A 20844-nucleotide genomic window follows, 5' to 3' on the forward strand; every position below is an offset into this window, starting at 1 on the left:
CTTCTGCTTTCGATGTAATGTTGGGCATATGGTATCACATGCAAAGCAGACACGAGCTGGACTGTTACTTCAGCTCATTAGTGTGAAGATGTCGCAAATGTTTCAGATGGCAATAACACAATCTGAAAAGTGATAAAACTGCTTTTACAAACTTTGCAACCCACACTACTTTACCAATGTCTACACTATGTATTAATTTCCATTTTAATGTACTTTTTAAAATTATTCTGGATCAAACTTTGGATGCTGCTTAAGTTTCAATGTAACTTTTCAGTAACTTGTGCCTTCCTAATGGTCAGTCATCCAGAGTGGCGTATGTCACCAGTCCATAATTCCCTTCTTGACCACTAGATGGAGCCAAATTTAAGGTTTCCTGGACCAGCCCTAAACAGCCTTGTTAAATTTGGATTATCATTGAAATCATTTGACTGGTCAGCGAGGATCAAAAGAACTAATTTTGATGTACACTGTATTTTAACACTAAAATAAGCCATTAGACTTTCCCAAATGTGGGAATGAAATTATGATTAAAATATACAAAACTCAATTGAAATGTGCCAGCATGGTGGAGACCGGTTAGAACATCTGCCTCACAGTTCTGGGGACTGGGGTTCAATCCCAGGCCCCGCCTGTTTGGAGTTTGCATGTTCTCCCCGTGCCTGGGTGGGTTTTTGACGGGCACTCCAGTTTCCTCCCACATCCCAAAAACATGCATGGTAGGTTAATTGGAAACTCTAAATTGCCCGTTGGTATGAATGTGAGCGTGAATGATTGTTTCTTTATATGTGCCGTGTGATTGGCTGGCAACCGGTTCAGGGTGTACCCCGCCTCCCGCCCGAAGATAGCTGGGATAGGCTCCAGCACTTGGCGCTCGTGTGGCCACGCCACTAAAATTTGTCTAGAACCGATACTGCGTTTAAGTCTGGTTACGGTAGTAAAATGTTTTTGACAATTTCTAAATGGTTTCTAACTTTTTTGTGTGAAGTGACCATGTTCAGGGCAAGGCAGTTTGCTAATGAAATTCATTCTCAGCACAGTGTTAAGGGGTGACATTTCCATAGATCTGTGAAAGCTTAGTTGATGTAATAAATTTAGCATTAATGATGTGTGTAATTTTGTATTGTGTGAAGCGACCATGTTAATAAGCAGAGGTGAGGGAACAAAGATGTTGCTAATGACAATTATTAAGGCTATTTAACTTTTTGGTTGATGCCATTTCCAATCTACTGAGTGACAAAATGACTAAGATGCCGTTAGTGTCAATTATAAATCTAACTTGACTTCTCTTTTTCTCAATGAAATCTAGCAAGTTGACTGACAAGTAGGGAATTGCAGGTGTTTCTCATGACTTATTGAGGCAGGAAACCTTTTTAACTCAATTTCAGGTCACTTCCTAGTCTAATTTGTGGAAAAAATGGATGGCAAAATCAACCAATTAAACCTAACTTTTAAAAGTAACAATTGACTTGGATAAGTAGGGATGCAGGTGTTTTCAAGAAATAATTACCTCGGGCGATTGGGGGGGGGAGCTTAACATTGACCTAAAACTTGACTGTAGCAGCTTTACCTCAATGAATTGGGACAAAATTTACAAACATGTCACAAACACTAACCTTATGCCTCATTGGTGGGTCGGGAAAATAATCGTTTTTTTTTTTTTTTAAACTCACCGGGGCCGTGTGAAGTTATGTTTCATGCCAAAATGCTGCAAGCTTAAAACGGGAAGTCAAGTTAAAACTTGCACATGCAGTATAAACCATTTGATGCGATAAAACACTGCCAAATAACGATTTTAACAATGCGATGTTTAACTTTTAGCTGAAACATGAATTAAGTCAACTGGGTTAGTTCCACACACATTGCCTTTTAGCTCATAGGTTCGATATTGATACTGGTTATAAAGAACCTCGAGACAAATGTTCATTTTAGTCTATGGTGCAGGCTGCTCAGAAAATAGATTTGAACACCTATTATTTAAAACCTCAAAGAATCAGAATCGTTTGGAACCGGAATTGCTCAAATTCAAAATACGCCAAACCCTACTTTGGAGAGGTCGTTTGTGTTGCAACTATTAAACGGTTATCTTTCCAGCCATCAAGGCAAAGGTGGTTGGAGTGAAGGGTGATGGAAACTTTGAAGCCATTAAGTATGACATCAAACAGACCAAGGTAAGACTTGCTCTATTCATGTGTATGCAGATCAGACAAATCTCATTAGTTATTTTTTTTTCTTTCTCTCCAGATGTTCAAGGGCCCTAAAAAGGATTTGGATGCCATGTGGAGTCACTCTCACCAATGGCATCGAGTATCTACTCATGGGTATTAAAACAGCTTAAACAAATTTCTCCTGTAGGAAATGACTATTGACAGCACCATCGATGTTTCAAGTATCATTTTAACGGTCTTATAAGTAAGTTGCTTACTGTGAAACTTAATTTCTCAACCCACAAAGCCTATACTGGAACGTTCCCATTTTATTTTACCATATATCTCTTACTTTTCCCCGACTCTTAATTTTTCCCTGTCCCCTCATTTCCTCATGACAGCCAGACTGCAGTTCAACGGCTCGCCGCATCATCTCGTGCGACTTCTCTCAGCCGTGGGAGACCTTGAGCGCCATGCAAAAGACCCTGTTGCGGCGCTACCAAATGGGCTGCGGTTGCACGGTAGGAACACGAAGGAGGTTTGTGTCGCGCCACAATGTTGTACGAACGTGTTCATTAAATCCTTGTCCTCGGTCACCCGCAGATCAAGCTGTGCGTCTCCCTCTCATGCGGCGTCGGCAGCCCGACCCAGTGCTTGTGGACGGACTTTCTGCCGGTGAAGGTGGCAAACGGAGAGCAGGCCCAAAACTTTGCTTTTATCAAGAGAAGCAACGGCTATTGCGCTTGGTACAGGGTGAGCGCCTCGCCCAAAAAGGGTTTTGTGGGTGTTAAAGGCCGTTAACTCGAATAAAAACATAAAATCAATGCTTTGTATTTGTATAAACATGATTTTGTTGTTCCCCTTGTCTTAAATCAAATGTGGTGAATGTTTGCCCTTACCTTATTTCACCTGAATAATCTGTCTCAAGCCATTCTTTTGGTGACTGGTACTGCAACAAAGAAATAACATTTTTAAATTCACTTCTAGCATTTCATCAATTCATAATGATCTCAAAACTTTTAATATGGTTATTGGTACTTATATAATTGTCCAGATAACATTGCTACTGGAAAGCTGTGCTGCAGTAATAGAGATGTCACAAAATAAACTGAGCACAAATGAGTTTGCATTTTGGGCCCCAACAAATGGTGCTGTTGTGAAACGCTGAACTCAGGCCACGACACCAGGAATCCATTTTCTACAGTGCTTATTCTGTTTCGTGTTGCAGGGGGCTGGCTGGAGTTCATCCTGGGTGGGTGAGATATAACAAACACCCTGTGTGTGTGTCAGGTGAAAAAAGTCGTTAGCGTATGCAGGTGACATCGCTTGTGGGCGGAGTCTGCAGCCATAAAAAGGGTCTCACGAACTGCAGATCGAAACAGCTGCTGTTGTGGAACCAAGCTGCTCTTCTGGAACTGCAACTCTGTTTACACAACTCAAATCTTCCCTGTTCTATTTTTTTTTTTTTTTAAAGGTTTGTTGGCCTGAACGATCAACGATGAGCTGGATGGTGAGAAGTTTTGTGCTGCCCCTTTTGCTGCTGCGCTTGTGGGGGCTGCAGGAAGGCGCGCACGCCTGCAGCTGTGTCGCCAGGCATCCGCAGCAGGTGTTCTGCCAAGCAGATGTTGGTAAGTTGGGAACGGGATTCCAGAAAAAGTCATTTACTTTTTTTTTTTTGGGGGGGGTGTTATTAATTGTATGGAACCTATCATGGTTGTGTAGTGTATTCAATTAACTTTTCCTGATGTTTCTTCTCTGGTCTAGTTACTGTAATAAATTTGCATTTGGGACAATTTCTCCATTTAATGAGTTCGAACGCAGCATTTTTGGTGTGAAGGAGAGGTGGGAGAACACAGGTTTTGCTAATGATATGACAGCAGTTCATCTTTTTGTCATTTTAAATTCAAATTCTAGTCTCCCTGGTAAGAAAATGGTGGTAAAATCCCTTTTTTTAAACATGCCTTTTAGTACTTCAGTTTTAACTAAAGCTAGCAATTTGGCTTGCATAATTAGGGATGCAGGTGTTGCCGATTTCAGGGCAATTTGTAGTTAACATTTTAAAGAGCTAGCAATTTGATTTGATGCGTAGGGAAGCAGGTGAGGACAGTTCATATGGTGAGTCCATTCCCAATGAATTTTTGACAAGATGGTAGCAAAATGACTTTATAAAGAGTCCTTTTGAATGAAAGCTCAAACTAGATTTTTCTGAAGAGCGCATTTTGCATTCGGCCAACAGCGTTTCAGGTGTTTTCAGTTGAGGCACTTTTATAACTTGTTTTTTTAGGGTCATTTTGTGACAAACTGGCTGAAGAGTCCTTCAGTGTTGCTTAAATCTAACTAGAATTTTAAGCAACGTAGCCAGTTGACTTTAAGTCGGGAAGAGTAGGTGTTTCTAATTACATTAAAGCAGTTTTTATGGTGCTGTTTTCAGATGTGATAATGGCTAACATTTAAGGTGACGTGTGTATTTTGCAGCTTTTTTTTTTTTTTTTTTTTTTTTAAATAAAAACTAGCAGTTGTGTGCATGGTCAATTTTCAGTCTACTCTGTAGAGAGATTAAATATAATAAACATGAAAGGTGCACAGTGAGTTTAAAAATGAACTTTTATGAACTGGTCTACACATTTCTAAATTTTCACTGCTAAGCCTACTCAAAGGAAAGTTTTGCATCAATTAGTATTTTGCCCGTGGTTTCAGGGATCACCAGAGGTGCTGACAGTCGGAAGTCTTTTTTTCCCTCCCCTGTCCCCAAATCCTCAAACCTGGATACCCCTGTTGCTTTTAATGTGAATTTTAAATCTGATTTCATGTCGTTCTAGTCATTAAGGCGACAGTTGTTGGGAAGACTGACGTTTCCTTGAAGCAGAGTGTCGCAAATCCTGGTCTCTTCAATCCTGGTGTCATAGATCCTATTAAGTATGACCTCAAACAGACAAAGGTAAAAGATGCATATTCATATATCTGCATGTACGCAAATTATATTTGATGTGTATCTAACTTGTTTCCCAGATGTTCAAGGGCCCTAAAAAACTTTTTGGTGCCATCTACACTGGACTCAACTCTGCAGCATGTGGAGTCAATCTGGCCAATGGCATTGAGTATATACTTATGGGTATACATTTTTTTTTTTTTAACTCCCAGGGATCTATTGCCAAAACCTTTATGACTGGAACCACGACTGTTATAAGTTACATTTGAACCGTAACTGTTGTACACTCTTCTGTCCCGTCGTCCGCCATTACAGGCAGACTGCACTCTGACGGCTCGCTGCACATCTCTTCGTGCGACTTGTATCAGTCGTGGGACGACTTGAGTGCCACGCAAAAGAACTTGTTGAAGCACTATGAAATGGGCTGCGATTGCAAGGTAGGAACACAAGGGATGGAGTTTGTTCGCACCGCTCTTTAGTGGCCACTAACCTAATTGAAGCAGTCTCTCTGTTGACTTTACAAACATTTTGTTCATGAACAGGAGCTAACTGCTAAACATTGATTAGCATTCCATAGGTCACGCCACAATGTTGTGTGAACATGTTTGACTGTAAATCTGTGTCCTTGGTTTCTCTCAGATCTTGCGATGCACCTCCCTCCCATGCGGCATCAGCAACCCGACCGAGTGCTTGTGGACGGACTTGCTGCCGGTGAAGATGGCCAGCGGCGAGCAGGCCCAAAACTATGCTTGCATAAAGAGACGTTACGGCTATTGCACTTGGTTCAGGGTGGGCCCCTTGCCCACAAAGGGTTTTTTGGGGGGTATCAAAGGCCGTTAACTCAAATAAAAACATTTTAAAAAATTCTCAAGTCTGCTTTTATGGTAATCTATGTGCAAAGTTGACCTAAAATGGGCTGCTAACTTTACCTAATTACTAAGATTCCTAACAAATTGAGATTATGAATGAACATCTTTAAAAAGTTTCCCTTTTTTTTTTAAGATGACTAACTTGATGTCATTCACTTGAATGAATCAACGCTTCATTCATGGATGCTGTTAAGATACGGAAAAGCACGAACTGCTTTAACAACCATTAGCATCTAGCAGTCGTGTAAACCTGTTCGTTTAAATCACTGTGACACCCTAACCCGCAGATCACTCGCTGAAGCTCCTTCCCGTGCGGTGTCAGTGGCCTGACAGAGTGCTGGTGGCCCAACTTCCTGATGGCTTTGCTGTACCGACACTTTGCTTGCATCAAGAGAAGGGACAGTTCTTGTGCCTGGGAAAGGGGGTTTACCTCACTCAAACAGGGATTCATGGACTCCAAAGGCCGTTAACTCCAAATGAAAAATAAATGCATAAAATCAATGCAGTGTGTCTTTATTTTTCCCAATGGTGACAATCCAGCACTTTTTTTTTTTTTTTTTTTTTTTTTTTCCCCCAAACAACACCCAAAGCACTTGTTTGCAAACTACGTTACTCTAGTATTGCGTTACTACATTAGTATTGGGAATAACATGAGCTGGCCTGCTAACTTGCTCTTTACTGTGAAGATGGTTCATAACGGTTCAGCCTAAAGCCTGTTAAAAATAGGATTCCACCAGCCATAGCCCTTCTTTTATAAATCATGCCAAGTATTCATTAACCAGAGCATTCTCGACACTTTGGCAATATCCATTATTTATCGGTAGTTTAATCTTTTATAAGATGTTTGTGTGAAGGAAACTCCAGTTATTGCGTAATGAACCCGTAAGTGTACAGTATACCGCTTAGTTTTTTTTTTTACCTCTGAAAATTGGATGGAACCCTTCACATATTTCAACTAACATTGGTATGTTAAAGCAACTACATATTAAGTTATACTTGTGCTTTGAGATCTTTTAATGAATTGCATGTTCAAGGATCAATGTGTGCCACATACTTTTAATCAGCCCAAAGTGAAGTTAGGAGCAAGTAATTGGTTTGTTTTGTTGGTATACACTTTTGAAATATAACAATTACAACTGGGCTATACTGCAATGATAAGTTGGGAATCGGTAAGAACTGACCCATTCTCAGCTTGCTGTCAAAAAATGGCTTACCGCTCAGGTGTCAGTAAGAGTTTGCTTTTAATTGCTTTTTTTTTTTTTTTAACTTGTGCTTCTGAAAATTTCAATTATCCATCCATTTTTACTGCTTTACTGGTCGCAGGTTGCTGGAGCCTATTCCAACTATCTTTGTTTGGGTACACCCTAAACTGGTCGCCAGCCAATCGCTGGGCACATAGAAACAAACAAGCATTCGCACTCACATTCACACCTACGGGCAATTTAGAGTTTTCAATCACCCTACCACGCATGTTTTTGGGATGTGGAAACCGGAGTGCCCGGAGAAAACCCACCCAGGCACGGGGAAAACATGCAAACTCCACACAGCCGGGGCCGGGATTTGAACTCCAGTCCCCAGAACTGTGAGGCAGATGTGCTAACCAGTCTTCCAACGTGCCGGCACATTTCAATTAAGTTGATTAAACTTCAAGCAAGCTCATGTATGCGTAGTTAGAGGTGATTGGGAAAAGCCAGGTGAAAACAGTCATTAGTGTATTCAGGTCAGGTGACCTCACGTGGGCGGATTTTGCGCCTATAAAAAGGCCCTTGCGAACATGGAGTCAGGTAGAGCACACTGGTCGGTTTAGCAGAACAGACCTTTCACTCTGGAACAGCGGCCCTGTTTGCACGATCCAAACTGTCTCCTTTTTTTTGACCGTAGGCCTGACCGATCGACCATGTGCTGGACGGCGAAGAGTTTCGCGCTGCCCCTGGTGCTGCTGTGCTTGTGGGGGCTGCAGGAAGGAACGCAAGCCTGCAAATGTGTCACCAGGCATCCCCAGGAGGCGTTTTGTCAATCGGATGTTGGTAAGTTCAACGGTTCCCAAGGAGAGGTGAGGGAACACGGATTTCGCTAAACTCTTAATGTTTTTAATTGATGCCATTTCAGCTGAATTTGTTTTGTTGTGGGGAAAAAAAGACTTTAAAGATGCCTTTTGTTAATTATACATCGACAACTTTTTTTTTTTTTTTTTTTTTTCATCAAACCTAGCAAGTCGCAAAATTGCAGGTGTTAAGGAAATGAAGGCAGTTTATGAATTTTTAGTCTGTGAGAAAATGGCTGCCAAAGAATCTTGAACACCTTGAGGCATTAAACTTGTATCCTTAATTGGTGTTTTAAAGCTAGCAATTTGACCTGGAAGTTCGAGGTTCACAATGGTTTATACTTGTGCTGGCGCCATTTCTGGCTAACTTAAAGTATAACTTGTGCCAAAATGACTATTACAATTCAAAAAGTAGTTATTTTTAAATCTCGCAATTTCACTTGAATCGGCAGTGAAGTGCAAGTGTTGCAAATGACATTAAGGCTGATGTGTTTTAAGACTCTATTTCAGATACATTTCATCCATGTACCAAAATAACTGACTTTATTTATTTTATTTTTGAAGTGGTCTGAAGTATTTTGTAGCTATTCCTAGAGTTTTTAAAGTTGACTTTTATACAACAGAAAGTGAATGCAATGGCTCAATTTTGTAAATCTATAACAACTTTCTTTCCAGTCATCAAGGCAAAGGTGGTTGGGAAGGCTGCCTCTACCTTAAATCTTATAAAGTATCGCATCAAACAGATCAAGGTAAGACTTGTCTTCGTGTCTGCAAATTCACAATTTATCTAACTTGTTTGCTTCCCAGATGTTCAAGGGGCCTGAAAAGCGGTTTTGTTACAGCTACACTGAACCCAATTCTGCAGCTTGTGGAGTCAATCTGGCCAATGACACGGAGTATCTACTATCAGGTATATTTCACAAAAAAACAGCGGAAACAATCGATTCCGGGGCTCAGACTATAGGAATATACTTTTTAATAGCACAATCAATGTTTTAAATATTTGAACATTGACAGTCACATGTTAATGTAATAAAACTAAAGCACTAGACAAATTCCTCAGTTTCTCCACTCATTTCCTCTCCTGTTGTTTATCCACCATTACAGGCAGACTGGACTCCGACGGTACGATGCACATCTCCCTGTGTGACTTTATTCAACACTGGGAAGACTTGAGCGCCATGCAAAAGAGAGGCCTGGTGCAGCGCTACCAAATGGGCTGCGATTGCAAGGTAGAAACGCCAAGGATGGATTTAAGATTAGAAAAATGTTTAAGCCACTTAAACAGAGTTCCTGCTGCAGTATTAATGATGATTTTGGGTAATGTGGAGACTGTCTTTAACAATAATTGCCGTTCCAGGAGTCGCGCTACAATGTTGAGAGAGCATGAATTTCTGTCTCCTGCAGCTCACACGCTGCACGTCCATCCCGTGCGGCAGCGCCCCGGCCGAGTGCTTGTGGGCGGACTTTCTGATGGGCAAGGTGTACCGACACTTTGCTTGCATCAAGAAAAGCGACGGTTCTTGTGCCTGGTACACTGAGGTCGCCTAGTCCAAAAAAACAACTTCATGGATGTTGAAGACCCTTCACTCAAATAAACAAATTAAGTCAATGCAGTGTATTGTTTTCCCTGCCCCTTTCTGACATGAGCACTTTTATACCAACTTCTGCTTAAGGTAAATGTTGGGCATAAAATGTACAAGCACACTGTCACAGTACTTTTTACAACTGCTGCTGTTCGTCTTCAAAGTAATTTCACATCGCCTTTTCAGAATAAAGGTTTTGATGCATTAGTGATTGGGGAGGGATAAATTTAACTTTGGTGGGGAAATTCACTCCCTTGTGCAGTCTGAGCTGTCTGTGATTAAAAACATCATAACCCTTTATGCTTTATTAAGGCTGTGCATTTATTCACCATATGTTGTCCGTGTGCCTTTTGTTGTAACCCCTCATTCTCTAGCTGTGGTTTGGTTACTTAAAACCTATAAAACCTGTTTGTGTGGTGGAAATATGCCACTGTTATAAAATAATGAACCCCCCAGAAAGTGTATGTAGCAGCTTACGTGTTTTTTTTTTTTTTTTTTCTTCTAAAAATGTGGCGGTACCGTTCGTATCGCTGGTACTGGGCTGAAATGACCTGTCCACATTTGGTCAATTTTGTATTGTTTCACAAACTTAATTACAAATTATCAACCAATGTAAAGTGTTGAAAATGGTATGCTGTCTGACAAATGTTAATCCCTCAACAAATTTGGTTATTTCGGTTTTCTTGAAAAGTTATTGGATATACAAGGCTTCCACCTGAGGCCAACAGTATATTTAAACTGACATTGCTGTTATGGCTTAAATATACCAAAATTATACTTTGCTTTTGCAATTGATAGTTACACAATATTTAAGGACTGATTTAAGATACACTTGAGCTTTTAATTTTTAAAAAGCTAATGCAGAGAGGAGTAATTTTTGTTGGCATGCAGTATGTAGGTATGCACTTTAGACAATTTATTGCAACTTATTTTGGAGCTACCACTTGCTGAGTCCCTCGAGCTGAAGGGTGCTTTAGATATTGAGATTGTGACATGGGCCCATATCTATGACAAAATAACTTGTACTAATTTCGACTCGGTAAAGACATCGTTTCGGGAATTCCCTGCATAGGGCCCCGTGCTAGCTGTAGCTGGCTGGAGGTTAGCAAGGAGCCCCGAGAGACAGCTGTAAATCCTCGAAAATGCAGACTTGTTGGTAATCGGTAATATCCTCAATGGGACCCCGACGAGTAGGCTTGCTGTCAAAAAGCAGAACAACAAAACCAAGCAAATTTCAGTGTCAGCAAATAAGTGCTTGATTTCAATTGTTTTCTTGTTTGATTATATAACTTTTTGTTATTCTGAAATTGTTGAACTTATCAATTTTAATTATACGGCATGGTTTACCACTGGTTAGCACATCTGCCTCACAGTTCTGGAGACCGGGGTTCAAATCCCGGCCCCGCCTGTGTGGAGTTTGCATGTTCTCCCTGTGCCTCGGTGGGTTTTCTCCGGGCACTCCCACATCCCAAGAACATCCGTGGTAGGTTGATTGGAGACTAAATTGCCAGTACGTGTGAATGTGAGTGCGAATGGTTGTTTCTATGTGCCCTGCGATTGGCTCGCGACCGGTTCAGGGTGTACCCCACCTCCCGCCCGAAGATAGCTGGGATAGGCTCTAGCAGCCCGCGACCCAGTCTTGAGTGAGGATAAGCGGTGAAGAAAATTGACGGATGGATGGATGAATTATAATTCGTTTTTATTTTGGCAATGTATGTGACGTGCTTTCAGTGTCGGTAGTTACTGACCTTGACCATGACCTCAGAGCTGTGATGCGGCTGTGCTAACCAGTCGTCCGACGTGCCACCCACTATTTGACTTGTTTTAAGCTAAAGCCCAAACAAATCTATCTTTCGTTGAACCAAGCAAAGATGAACAAGAAACTGACGAAACAAGGATGATCTAATAATGTCCATCACTGTTTACCATCCCTACACAAATAGCACCTTAGTAAAACAATTTAGTACTTAATAAAAAAAAGACACTGATATGTAAAACAATTGATGTTAACAGGTTTGTGTAGCCCTCGGCAACCGCTTTGAAAAGTTAATTGCCCACACCTGGTGAAAACAGCAACAGCGTGTGCAAGTGACATCGCTTAATTGACAATTGTGGGCGGATTCTGCAGCCATAAAAAGGCCCACGTGAAGCTGAGCTGAAGCAGAGCAAGCTAGCTGGTGCTCCAGAAGACAGCAGCCCTTCTCCAACAGTGTCCTGAGCAACCTGAACCTTCTCATTTCTGCATTATTCTATAGATTTCTTTTTTTACTTTGTCGGCCTGCGCTATCAACAATGAGCTGGACGGTGAAGACTTTCGTGATGCTGTGCTTGTGGCAGCTTCAGGAAGGAGCACAAGCCTGCAGCTGTTTTGCAAGGCATCCACAGGAGGAGTTTTGTCAAGCAGAAGTCGGTAAGTTGTGAACGGGCTCCTCATTAAGTCTTTATTTTAATTTTATTTTATTTTTTTTTTTTTATTCAAACTATCTAGTAGATTGTGGGGGAGTTTGTTTGCCAAATGTTTTTGTGGTCTGTGTGACATTTCCACTTTCAAATCTAGTTACTGGAATAAAATGGATTTGTGCCAATTTCTCCATTAATGATGCTTCTTGCTTGCAATTTTTGTATGAAGTGACCATGTTGACAGAGGTGAAGGAATGCAAACTAGCTAATAAGTTTGACTCGTTTCCGTTTATTCTCAATTCCTAGTTTACTTTGACAATGGCTTTAAAGCTACCTTTTCGTATTAATTACATCTAAGTAGAAAGGAAGCAAATATATTAAACCATAAGTATTGAGAAATCCTTAACATGTTCAGTGTTTTCACATCAAAGATTTATTTTTTCCGCGTGTATCAGACTGGTGGCCCTTCACATTACTCTGTACCCAAGTAGCTCGGTTTCATGAAGGGTGGTGACTCCTGCTGTATACTATTACTAAACCAAGAAATGTATAATTAAACGTATCTTCACTTTCACAAAAATTACAAAATACACATCAGTTCAAACTTCTAATAACACGAAAAAGGCATTAACTGTAAATGTAATGCGTTGTACTCACCAGAGATGTTATTTCTTGACAAATGCTGTAATCCTTTGCTCCTCTGCTGAGTTGTTGTTGAGCGGTCAGCTACATGTAGCTAGCAGTCACAACTAGCAAGTTCTTCCTGCTCGAGAAGTGGAGCAAATAAAACTTTTCTGGGTTAAAACAAGCCAGCCGCTGTCCTTTTTGTTTTGCCATCTTTTGAAAATGAATTTTTAAACGTGTCCGATATTCGTCCGTCTTTAGGGCACCTGTGCGAAGACCATTAAGCGGGACAAGGATCAACCAATCAGAAGGCGCGACATTCAACCAATCAGAGGACTGGAAAATGCAGCCGTAAAGCGGAGAGTGACGCGAGCATAGATATCAACACTATATCCGTCATAGTTGGCGGCAATGTTGGTGAGGTCGACGCTCTCATAGAAGGCAATACATGGACTGAAATTAAGCTGTATCTTGCGCATTTCTCAGATTTGTGAGCGTTACTGTTTAGTCAATGCCAAAGCGTATGCTATCAATACACGTTGGGTGTGGGGGGGGAGAGAAGAGAAAAGGAAGGGGGGGGGGAAAAAAAAAACTTGAAAGGGACTCGGAGTTCCCTTAATTGTACAGAACCATATGCAGCACAATGTACTGGCATCCTTTTGGTTTTCTTCCCATTCACACACACACACACACACACACACGGAATGGGATGAAGCCGTTGACCTCCCTAGCTTGGCGTTTCTGTCGGTACGGAGCGCAAAATGGGACTGTCGTATGCATATCGGTGTGTGAGTAGTGAATGTAACATCTGTTTGGTTAAGAAAAACCACAATTGTTCATAATGCCCATCTGTCCTAAACTGGCTATCGGGATTCTGAAGGCCCTGGGCAGAATACATTGACATGGGAACACACCGAAGAGGAAATCTGTTTGGACAGAAATCTAAAGTGGAAACTGGACAGTGAAGACCAAAGACTGAAAATAAATGCACATATATTTTGTATTATACATAATTTAATGACATTGTAAAAAGGATGGTGTTCAGAGAAGCCATACCTGATTTCAGATTAATTTCCAGTCTGTGGCAAAATGATTGACACTTAAGGGGTCTTGAGTATTTATTTTGAAGCTCTTTCTGGACTTTTTATTTTTTTATTTTTAAAAGCTAGCAGTTGACTCGGATATGCAAGACAGTGCATGCATTACTGATATTGTTACCTTTGCGGATGCAATTACAGGTTCACTTAACTGTATCATTACTAACCTTTAAAGACTTTAACTGTGGATTCAGTTACTTGAGGTTTTAAAAGTATTTTACAGATGCTCATAGTTCAAATTTACTGATTCTATGTCAAGGCAATAGTTTTGCTTGCTCTTGTCTTTGCACTTCCAGAAAGTGCTGACAGTCAAACGTGTTTTCCTTTCATTTGGATTTGTGGTGCACTAAATCCTCAAACCTGGATGCATCTTTTTGTTTTGAATGTAAATCTATAAAAGCTCATTGTCTTTCTAGTCATAAAGGCGACGGTTGTTGGGAAGGCTGACGTTGTCTTAAATCATGGTGAGGAAATTCCTGGTATCTTCAATCCTGGTGTCTTAAATGTTATAAAGTATGACATCAAACAGACTGAGGTAAAAGATTCATAGTATTAATCTACTCTGTATGTATGCAAATTCAACATGACTACAACTTGTTTTTTTTTTGTTTTTTTTCTTTCAGGCATTCAAGGGCCCTGAAAAGCTTTTTGGTTCCGTCTACACTGCAAGCAACTCTGCAGCGTGTGGAGTCAATCTGGTCAATGGCACGGAGTATCTCATCTCAGGTACATTTTAAATAATCTGTTCCAAACTATAAAGTAACTTGATAGCAGTTATAGCACTAACAATGTTTGGGTAAGGGTTTTTTTTTTTTTTTTTTTTTTTTGTGTGTGTGTGTGTCTCGCTCATGGCTGAACCTGAACTTCTCCAGATCCCTGCAATGCCATTAGACTTTGCTGAACCAATGCTCTTTCAGCAGTTGGGCATTGTCTCTGCTTTGTCATTTACAAATCAAGCCAGGGATTTCTAACAGTGACTAATACATATTGCTGAGCTGTGGCCTACATTAAATCCAAACCAGTCAGGAAGGCGCCAGGCGACTTCTCTTCGCTTGCTCCACACAAACTATGGCCAAGATTGTGCCTTCTTGCGGCGCAAACTAAGTGCAGCATGGAAGGGCCACAGTAGTTTCGTGACAGCCAGGTGTATTTTAGAAGGGTCCTTTACTTACAGATGCTTAAAAATTCCCATTTGCTCTCACGTCTTACAGGCAGACTGGACAACAACGCTTTGCTGCATGTCTACCTGTGTGACTTCTTTCAGCGGTGGGAGGACATGAGCGCCACACAAAAGAGAGGCGTGGCGCAGCGCTACCAAATGGGCTGCGATTGCAAGGTAAGAACACTGTGTGGATTTTAGATTAGGATTTTTTTTTTGTTTATACCACTCTGTAGTGGCCAGAACTGATTAAACAGTTTTGCAATTCACGTAAACAAACACCTAGTTCATAGAAACATGGAAAACTGCTGAGCCCATTTGAACTCTTGCTAACCAAAACAGTAGCACCTATTGATGAAAGTCAACAGTCTCTTAATTAGTGTTGCTGTACAGAATGTTGTAAAATGCATTAGTTGTATTTTGGGTAATGTAGAGTGTTGGAGACTAATTGGCATTCCAGTAGTCTCTCCCCATGTTGTGTGAGATCATGAATTGATGAAGTTGCTGTCCTGTCACCTGCAGATCACACGCTGCTCGTCCATCCCATGTGGAAGCAGCCGCGCGGAGTGCTTGTGGACAGACTTTCTGATGGGGATCTTGTTCCGCCACTTTACTTGCATCAAGAAAAGAGACGGCTCTTGTGCCTGGTACAAGGAGGTTGCCTATTGAACCAGGATATTGAAGACCCTTAATGCAAATAAAAAAACAAAAATGGAACAATGCTGTCTTTTGTCCACTCCCACCTGACCCCTAAAGTGCTCTGGTGTCAGGCTAGCTCCAAGTGTATATCTTATGCCCAACATTTCCTTTAAAAGATGCAGAAGTTAGTACTAAAGTGCTCTGGTGTCAGAAATTGCTGAATTGTCCCCATGGATGTACACTTGAATTAGCCTGCTAATGTTAGCTCATTTTGGAGTAGGGGACAATTTAAAAACCTCTTGCCCCTTTTTGTCGTTAAATCGACTCAATTACTTAGTTGGTTTTCCTTTTCTGAACAACCTGCCAGTCTTTGGGTGAATGGCACTGCATACAAATTCAGCAGCTCTATGGTGTGCACAGGCGGTCTAGCGTCACCCCTACGAGGGTGCCTACATTTTTCTAATGCTGTGAAATGTTTGTGCTAAGGCCAAAGCCATGTCTAAAATATTGGTGCCAAAGAAGTGCAGTGATTAACTTCATTTAGTCAGGCCATGGCCTTCTCCCAGGAAACTAGGGCTTTGGTGCCATTTTATGGCAGTTACAATCCTTTTATGGGTGGGAGTCAATTGATTTAATATAACTGGTTAGCAGCTTCTCATTTTGATTGGGGTTCCTCTATTTTGAATTAGTGTTACAAGAAAAACTTAAATGCCATCTCTGCCTCAATATGAGCCGGGAAAAACCATGATCAAAAGAAAAAATGACCAATGACTCAATGCCATTTATTTATTGAGTTAAAGTGATGGGAAATCGTTTCTAATGGGTGGGAGAGAGAGCGAAACATCCATGTACTTAGATGTACTCTGGCCTCACGACAAAGTGGTATATGTACTTTTCACTGGGACACGGGTAGGTCGGAACTTTGGTACCGTTGACTGCAACGTAGGCCATGTTGTTTTTGAACTCCTGAACCTGACACACGTACTTATCTTGACAAATGACGAGGAGCCGGTTCCGGTAGATGATGTCTTCCCGACGGGTGAATCCTTGCTGAACTAGCATAGCCGCAGGGACCGATTCGCAAGTTGTCAATTGGTCAGAACACTCACTTTGAGTCTTGAAGACATTCGCCACCCAATCCACGGTGTCGTTCTTGAAGAGCATGCTTCCGTGGCGACGTGTGCTGAACCTTTCGGATGAAGTTTCTTCATATGGTGTGTGATACCGATGCATGGAGTTACCGTACCTATCATAGTACGGACTCCCTCTTCTGTGTGAATTTCGAACGCGCTCTACATTTGGTTTTCCTGCACTATTCGTAGCATTAATGACCACGCCCCACGGCTCGGCGGTGTAGATCCTGGGCTGGTAATGGTCATCTCTGCTGAACTTCGGGTGAGCAGCAAGCTTGTTGAAGAGCAGCACGTTAAACTGCAACGCTTTCAACATCATCTCCTGATACACGTTCTTATGAATGTCGTACAGAGAGGAGTTGATCTCTAGCTCGTACAATTTCTCCGCAGGGATCATCGGGAAGCGGACACTGTTTAGTAGCTTAACCTGGGCTTCCGACGTAGACCTGTTACCCTTCTCCTGTATCAGGCTCTCCACGGTCTGCAGCACAAAATATTCATCTGGCACCACCAGGTCCGAACGGGACAGAAGTTCCCCGAGGACTTCCCAGGAGAGGTTGAGCCAAGCCGGGGACTGGGTTAGCTTGTGAAAATTCCAGGCCAAATACTGCATGCAGTTCTCCCACAGGATGATGTCTTCAGTTTGTGTGGCGTACTGAAGAAGAGACAACTGGGTTTGAAATGAGGAATCGTCTGGTCGGATCTGTGTGAACAGACGGCCTATGTCCCCCATCAGTCGCTTCAACTTAAATTCGGATGCTAGCTGGTGGAGGCACTGTGCCGAGGAGACGGTCACGTCCATTTTGCGGGTGTATAGGTATCTTCAGAAAACAAGACCATTATAACGTGAGTTTCAAGCTAATTGCAGGTACAGTGGTGCCTTGAGATACCAGTTTAATTTGTTCTGTGACACACTCCTAACTCAAAACACCTTTCCCATTGAAATTAATCTATTCCAGCCTCCTTCCCAAAAACAATTGTGTATTTAAATGAGGAAAAATAGCACACCATGATATTGTACTTTGTAAAAACATCCTGTAATGAAATATAATTTTAAATAATAGAACAGTTTTTGTCACACTGCACTGATTGAATGGCCATTGTGCTGCCCTTTCTGGTCTGCCCGCCTTGGCCACCTGGGACAGTATAAGACAGCGCGAGACAAACTGTTTGTTTACAGGCCGACTCCTCACAACTTATCAGTACAGCACTAATAGGCGGTCTTCGCAGAGCATAAACAATATGACTGAGTACTGTTATACTATGGCTGTACCGTTTGTATTCAGTCTGTTGTAATAGCACCCCAAGATAGATACTATTTCGTATTAGCATTAAGCTAAAATAATCAGACGAACGGCGGCTCGTATCAGAAACTTGTAATTTGGGACACTTTTATCAAAAGGCACCACTGTAGGTGAGTTTGTGAATAGTGAACCGCGAATACGCAGGAGGTTGCCATACCTAACGAAGGAGGTGACATAAGGCTGGCAAGCCAGGCTGACGTTTATCGTGATGCCCTCAGACATGTTAAAGACACGGAATAGTGAGAGGATGGCTTTGTGCGTGCAGATGGTGGTCTCCAGGGTGTCGTTGTCGCCTTTGTTCCCCGCGGCGCTCTCGAAGACTAGCAGGAAATCACAACCTCTCCCGCTGTCGAGTAGGGCGCCCAGATCATCCGACAGGCTGATGCTGTGGTCCAGGTAGTGTGTAAAATTCCAGACAGTCACGTTCGTGTCTGGAAGAATCACAGAGAGCAATTGGTGGGATGGTGGGTATCCGGACTTTTTTTAAACCGTTGTTGGTTCAACACTCACTTGGTGGTTCGCAAATCACGCCGACATCCTCTTTGTGTGTGCAGTCGGTCACTCCCCAGTTCTCCGTACGACAGGCAAAGAGACTCATCTCTGTGCCGTCACATTTGACGTCATCCAGCCAAATGGGACCTGACGCTGTGGTGAGATGATGATATCTAGTTTGGTGGAGTTGGTGCTCCAAGTACCTACCCCCTTAATGACCAACATTAAAATATGGTAGCGTTATAAATTGTGTTCACTCAAAACAAGGTAGAGGGCATGCTAGAATACAATAGAACTTGGGGATGGGGGGGGGGGGGGGGGGCTTTTTTTTTTTTTTTGTACGTCCTCAGCTAAATTCATCTACACGAGTTGCACTTCCTCTTTTCTCCAGAGGATTTCAAAAGAGGCACAAGCTGGACAACTGAAAAGGCATGATTTGCTTCTGTCTAACTACGGAAAGTACATTAAAGGGCACCTTGTCCGTAGTTCTTTCCAACGATGACAGATTTGGCTCCTGGGAAGTTGAGTTGGCGACACACCACTTGAGCCTCAGCCATGTCCCAACCGTCGTCGCACACGGTTCCCCACCGGTCATTGTGGTAGACCTCCACGCGGCCCTCCCAGGGTCTCTCAGAGCCGGAAAGCCTCATGGCGCCTTCTTGAGCCTCTGGAGGTTTCTCTGTTAACCACAGTTCATAGAAACTTGAAAAAATAATAATAATAATGTTGATACATCATGAAATTGATCATTCTGAATATATTTTCATGACCTTTGTGTTTTTGTGCATTTTTTTCCTTTGGATTTTAAAATAGTTAATAACCATACAGGGAAGGATTTGGCAAAGTTTATTAGTAAACATACTTTATCGTGATTCATAAGTTGTTGACAAAAATAGTTTCAATATGGCAAGTACACAGCATCCCTTTCACAGTTAACAAAAGTGTATGTATAGTCTATCAAATCTGATCCGTATTATATCAGTAGGCTACATTTGTTTAAATTGGAGTAAATGTAATCATTTTAATAACATTTATATGGGATAAATGTATTGCATCAATATCCTGTGGCACTTTGAAAATTATGAATTCATGCTGTGGATGACTAAAATATTATTTGTGCATTATTATTGATTTTACCTGGACGTTGTCTGCCAAACTGAAAGGGTTCTTACCAGTAAACTCTGCAACAGGGCGGGGTATGTGGACCTGTTCAGGCCAGGGATTGGTGGATCAAGAATGGATCTCATCATGACACTGATATCGATCAAGATCAGTAAAAGCATTGCTATCGATCCGCCCACCACAAAGCTGCAACAGTAGTTACGACACACAAGCACTGCGTTTGATTGGATCAACTCACTGAATATTGAAAACTTGACAGCACTTCCAGAGACGTCAAAAAGCAGCAGAAGCCACAGTGAGAGGAAGTTTCGACGCTGGGCCATTTTCAATCTTCAGTGTAGATATCTAACAACAGTGACATCAAGAGAAGAGTGACAGAAAAACTCAACTTGAGTCACATGAATCAGACTGCTGCAACCTTAGGTAACAATCTATCACAGCAGATGTGGGAATAAGTTAAATACTCTATGTGCTAGTCATAAATCCCAAGTTACTGTGGCAAAAATCAAACAAGTTGAGTCCGAGACCACAATAAATTTCAAGCAAGTTGAGTAAAGTCATGTCATACAATATTGGTCTCTCACAACATATTTTCACACATTAGCCACTTTGCAGTCAGTCTCTTCGTGCGTTTAGCGAGCTGCAGTAACACATTTATAATTCACTTTTTTTTTTTTTTTTTTTTTTTTTTTTTATTATTATTCTCACGGCATGGAATCGATCACAACTGGGATGTTCAGGTTTTCTTAAGAGGACGTTTCATCTCAGCTGCCTGGTTTTGCATAACTTCTTTCGAAAACAAAATAAATGACATACCATCTTGAAAATGTTGATTTTCAAATGTAAACGGGCAAGATGTAGCTCAAGTATCAGGAATATAAAGTCCAAGTAGTCTTTTACAACAGAAGCCTAACAAACAGTAGCATAATTGCCCCCGTCCTTTTCAACTTACTGTCACCAGAAGCTGAATCGAGGGAACTGGACTTTCCCGAATACATTCAAATATGACTTCGGCGACTATAGTGTTGAGCCAACGATAAGCTGTAGCCAAGCAAGTCCCAGGTCCTAAAATGAATAAACTTAAATCTGACTTGAGTCAAGTCATGTGGCTTAGTTCCTCCAGCTCTGCCAAACAAAGAAAAAAATTACATCATTTAAAATCAGATTACCTGCTGCTGTGTGACTGTCAGGACCTTCTGTCTTAAAAGTCACTTTCTTTGCTTCTCCTTCTGAAGTTCTGCAAAAAATCTCCTGGCCGGTTTCCTTAAGTTTCACTTAGCTGAAAAAAGGATGTTGCACAAC

At 41.6% G+C, this 20844-nt stretch overlaps 5 protein-coding genes across 8 annotated transcripts; 4 read left to right on the forward strand and 1 right to left on the reverse strand.

Annotated features, from left to right (window-relative positions):
• The first annotated feature begins 1725 nt into the window (after positions 1–1725).
• On the forward strand, positions 1726–3074 carry LOC133465479 (metalloproteinase inhibitor 2-like). Its single transcript, XM_061748347.1, has 4 exons — positions 1726–2168; positions 2242–2318; positions 2546–2665; positions 2748–3074. The coding sequence occupies exons 2-4, from the start codon at positions 2295–2297 to the stop codon at positions 2943–2945; spliced, it is 342 nt and encodes a 113-aa protein (XP_061604331.1). The 5' UTR covers positions 1726–2168; positions 2242–2294; the 3' UTR covers positions 2946–3074.
• Positions 3075–3509: 435 nt separating this feature from the next.
• On the forward strand, positions 3510–5961 carry LOC133465474 (metalloproteinase inhibitor 2-like). The gene is made up of 5 exons (XM_061748342.1): positions 3510–3772; positions 4964–5082; positions 5154–5256; positions 5389–5510; positions 5713–5961. Exons 1-5 carry the CDS (start codon positions 3643–3645, stop codon positions 5911–5913), a joined length of 675 nt encoding a protein of 224 aa, XP_061604326.1. The 5' UTR covers positions 3510–3642; the 3' UTR covers positions 5914–5961.
• Positions 5962–7713: 1752 nt separating this feature from the next.
• Positions 7714–9598, forward strand: LOC133465478 (metalloproteinase inhibitor 2-like). Its single transcript, XM_061748346.1, has 5 exons — positions 7714–7969; positions 8662–8735; positions 8794–8896; positions 9094–9218; positions 9394–9598. The coding sequence occupies exons 1-5, from the start codon at positions 7840–7842 to the stop codon at positions 9535–9537; spliced, it is 576 nt and encodes a 191-aa protein (XP_061604330.1). The 5' UTR covers positions 7714–7839; the 3' UTR covers positions 9538–9598.
• Positions 9599–11716: 2118 nt separating this feature from the next.
• LOC133465477 (metalloproteinase inhibitor 2-like) lies at positions 11717–15572 on the forward strand. The gene is made up of 5 exons (XM_061748345.1): positions 11717–11982; positions 14110–14228; positions 14317–14419; positions 14905–15029; positions 15375–15572. Exons 1-5 carry the CDS (start codon positions 11865–11867, stop codon positions 15519–15521), a joined length of 612 nt encoding a protein of 203 aa, XP_061604329.1. The 5' UTR covers positions 11717–11864; the 3' UTR covers positions 15522–15572.
• A 691-nt stretch (positions 15573–16263) lies between these two features.
• On the reverse strand, positions 16264–20821 carry LOC133465471 (galectin-3-binding protein A-like). Of its 4 annotated transcripts, none has more exons than XM_061748338.1 (6): positions 20712–20821; positions 19781–19887; positions 18896–19099; positions 18439–18573; positions 18086–18359; positions 16264–17445 (listed from the first exon to the last, which is right to left on the reverse strand). In XM_061748338.1, exons 2-6 carry the CDS (start codon positions 19863–19865, stop codon positions 16344–16346), a joined length of 1800 nt encoding a protein of 599 aa, XP_061604322.1. In that variant the 5' UTR covers positions 19866–19887; positions 20712–20821; the 3' UTR covers positions 16264–16343. The 4 variants fall into 4 exon arrangements, with proteins under 4 accessions (XP_061604322.1, XP_061604320.1, XP_061604321.1 ...); XM_061748336.1 differs by having other exon boundaries at positions 18439–18630; XM_061748337.1 differs by lacking the exon at positions 20712–20821 and adding an exon at positions 20495–20607 and having other exon boundaries at positions 18439–18630.
• Positions 20822–20844: the final 23 nt, after the last annotated feature.

The sequence above is a fragment of the Phyllopteryx taeniolatus genome, chromosome 16, assembly GCF_024500385.1.
Source record: "Phyllopteryx taeniolatus isolate TA_2022b chromosome 16, UOR_Ptae_1.2, whole genome shotgun sequence".
NCBI lineage: Eukaryota > Metazoa > Chordata > Actinopteri > Syngnathiformes > Syngnathidae > Phyllopteryx > Phyllopteryx taeniolatus.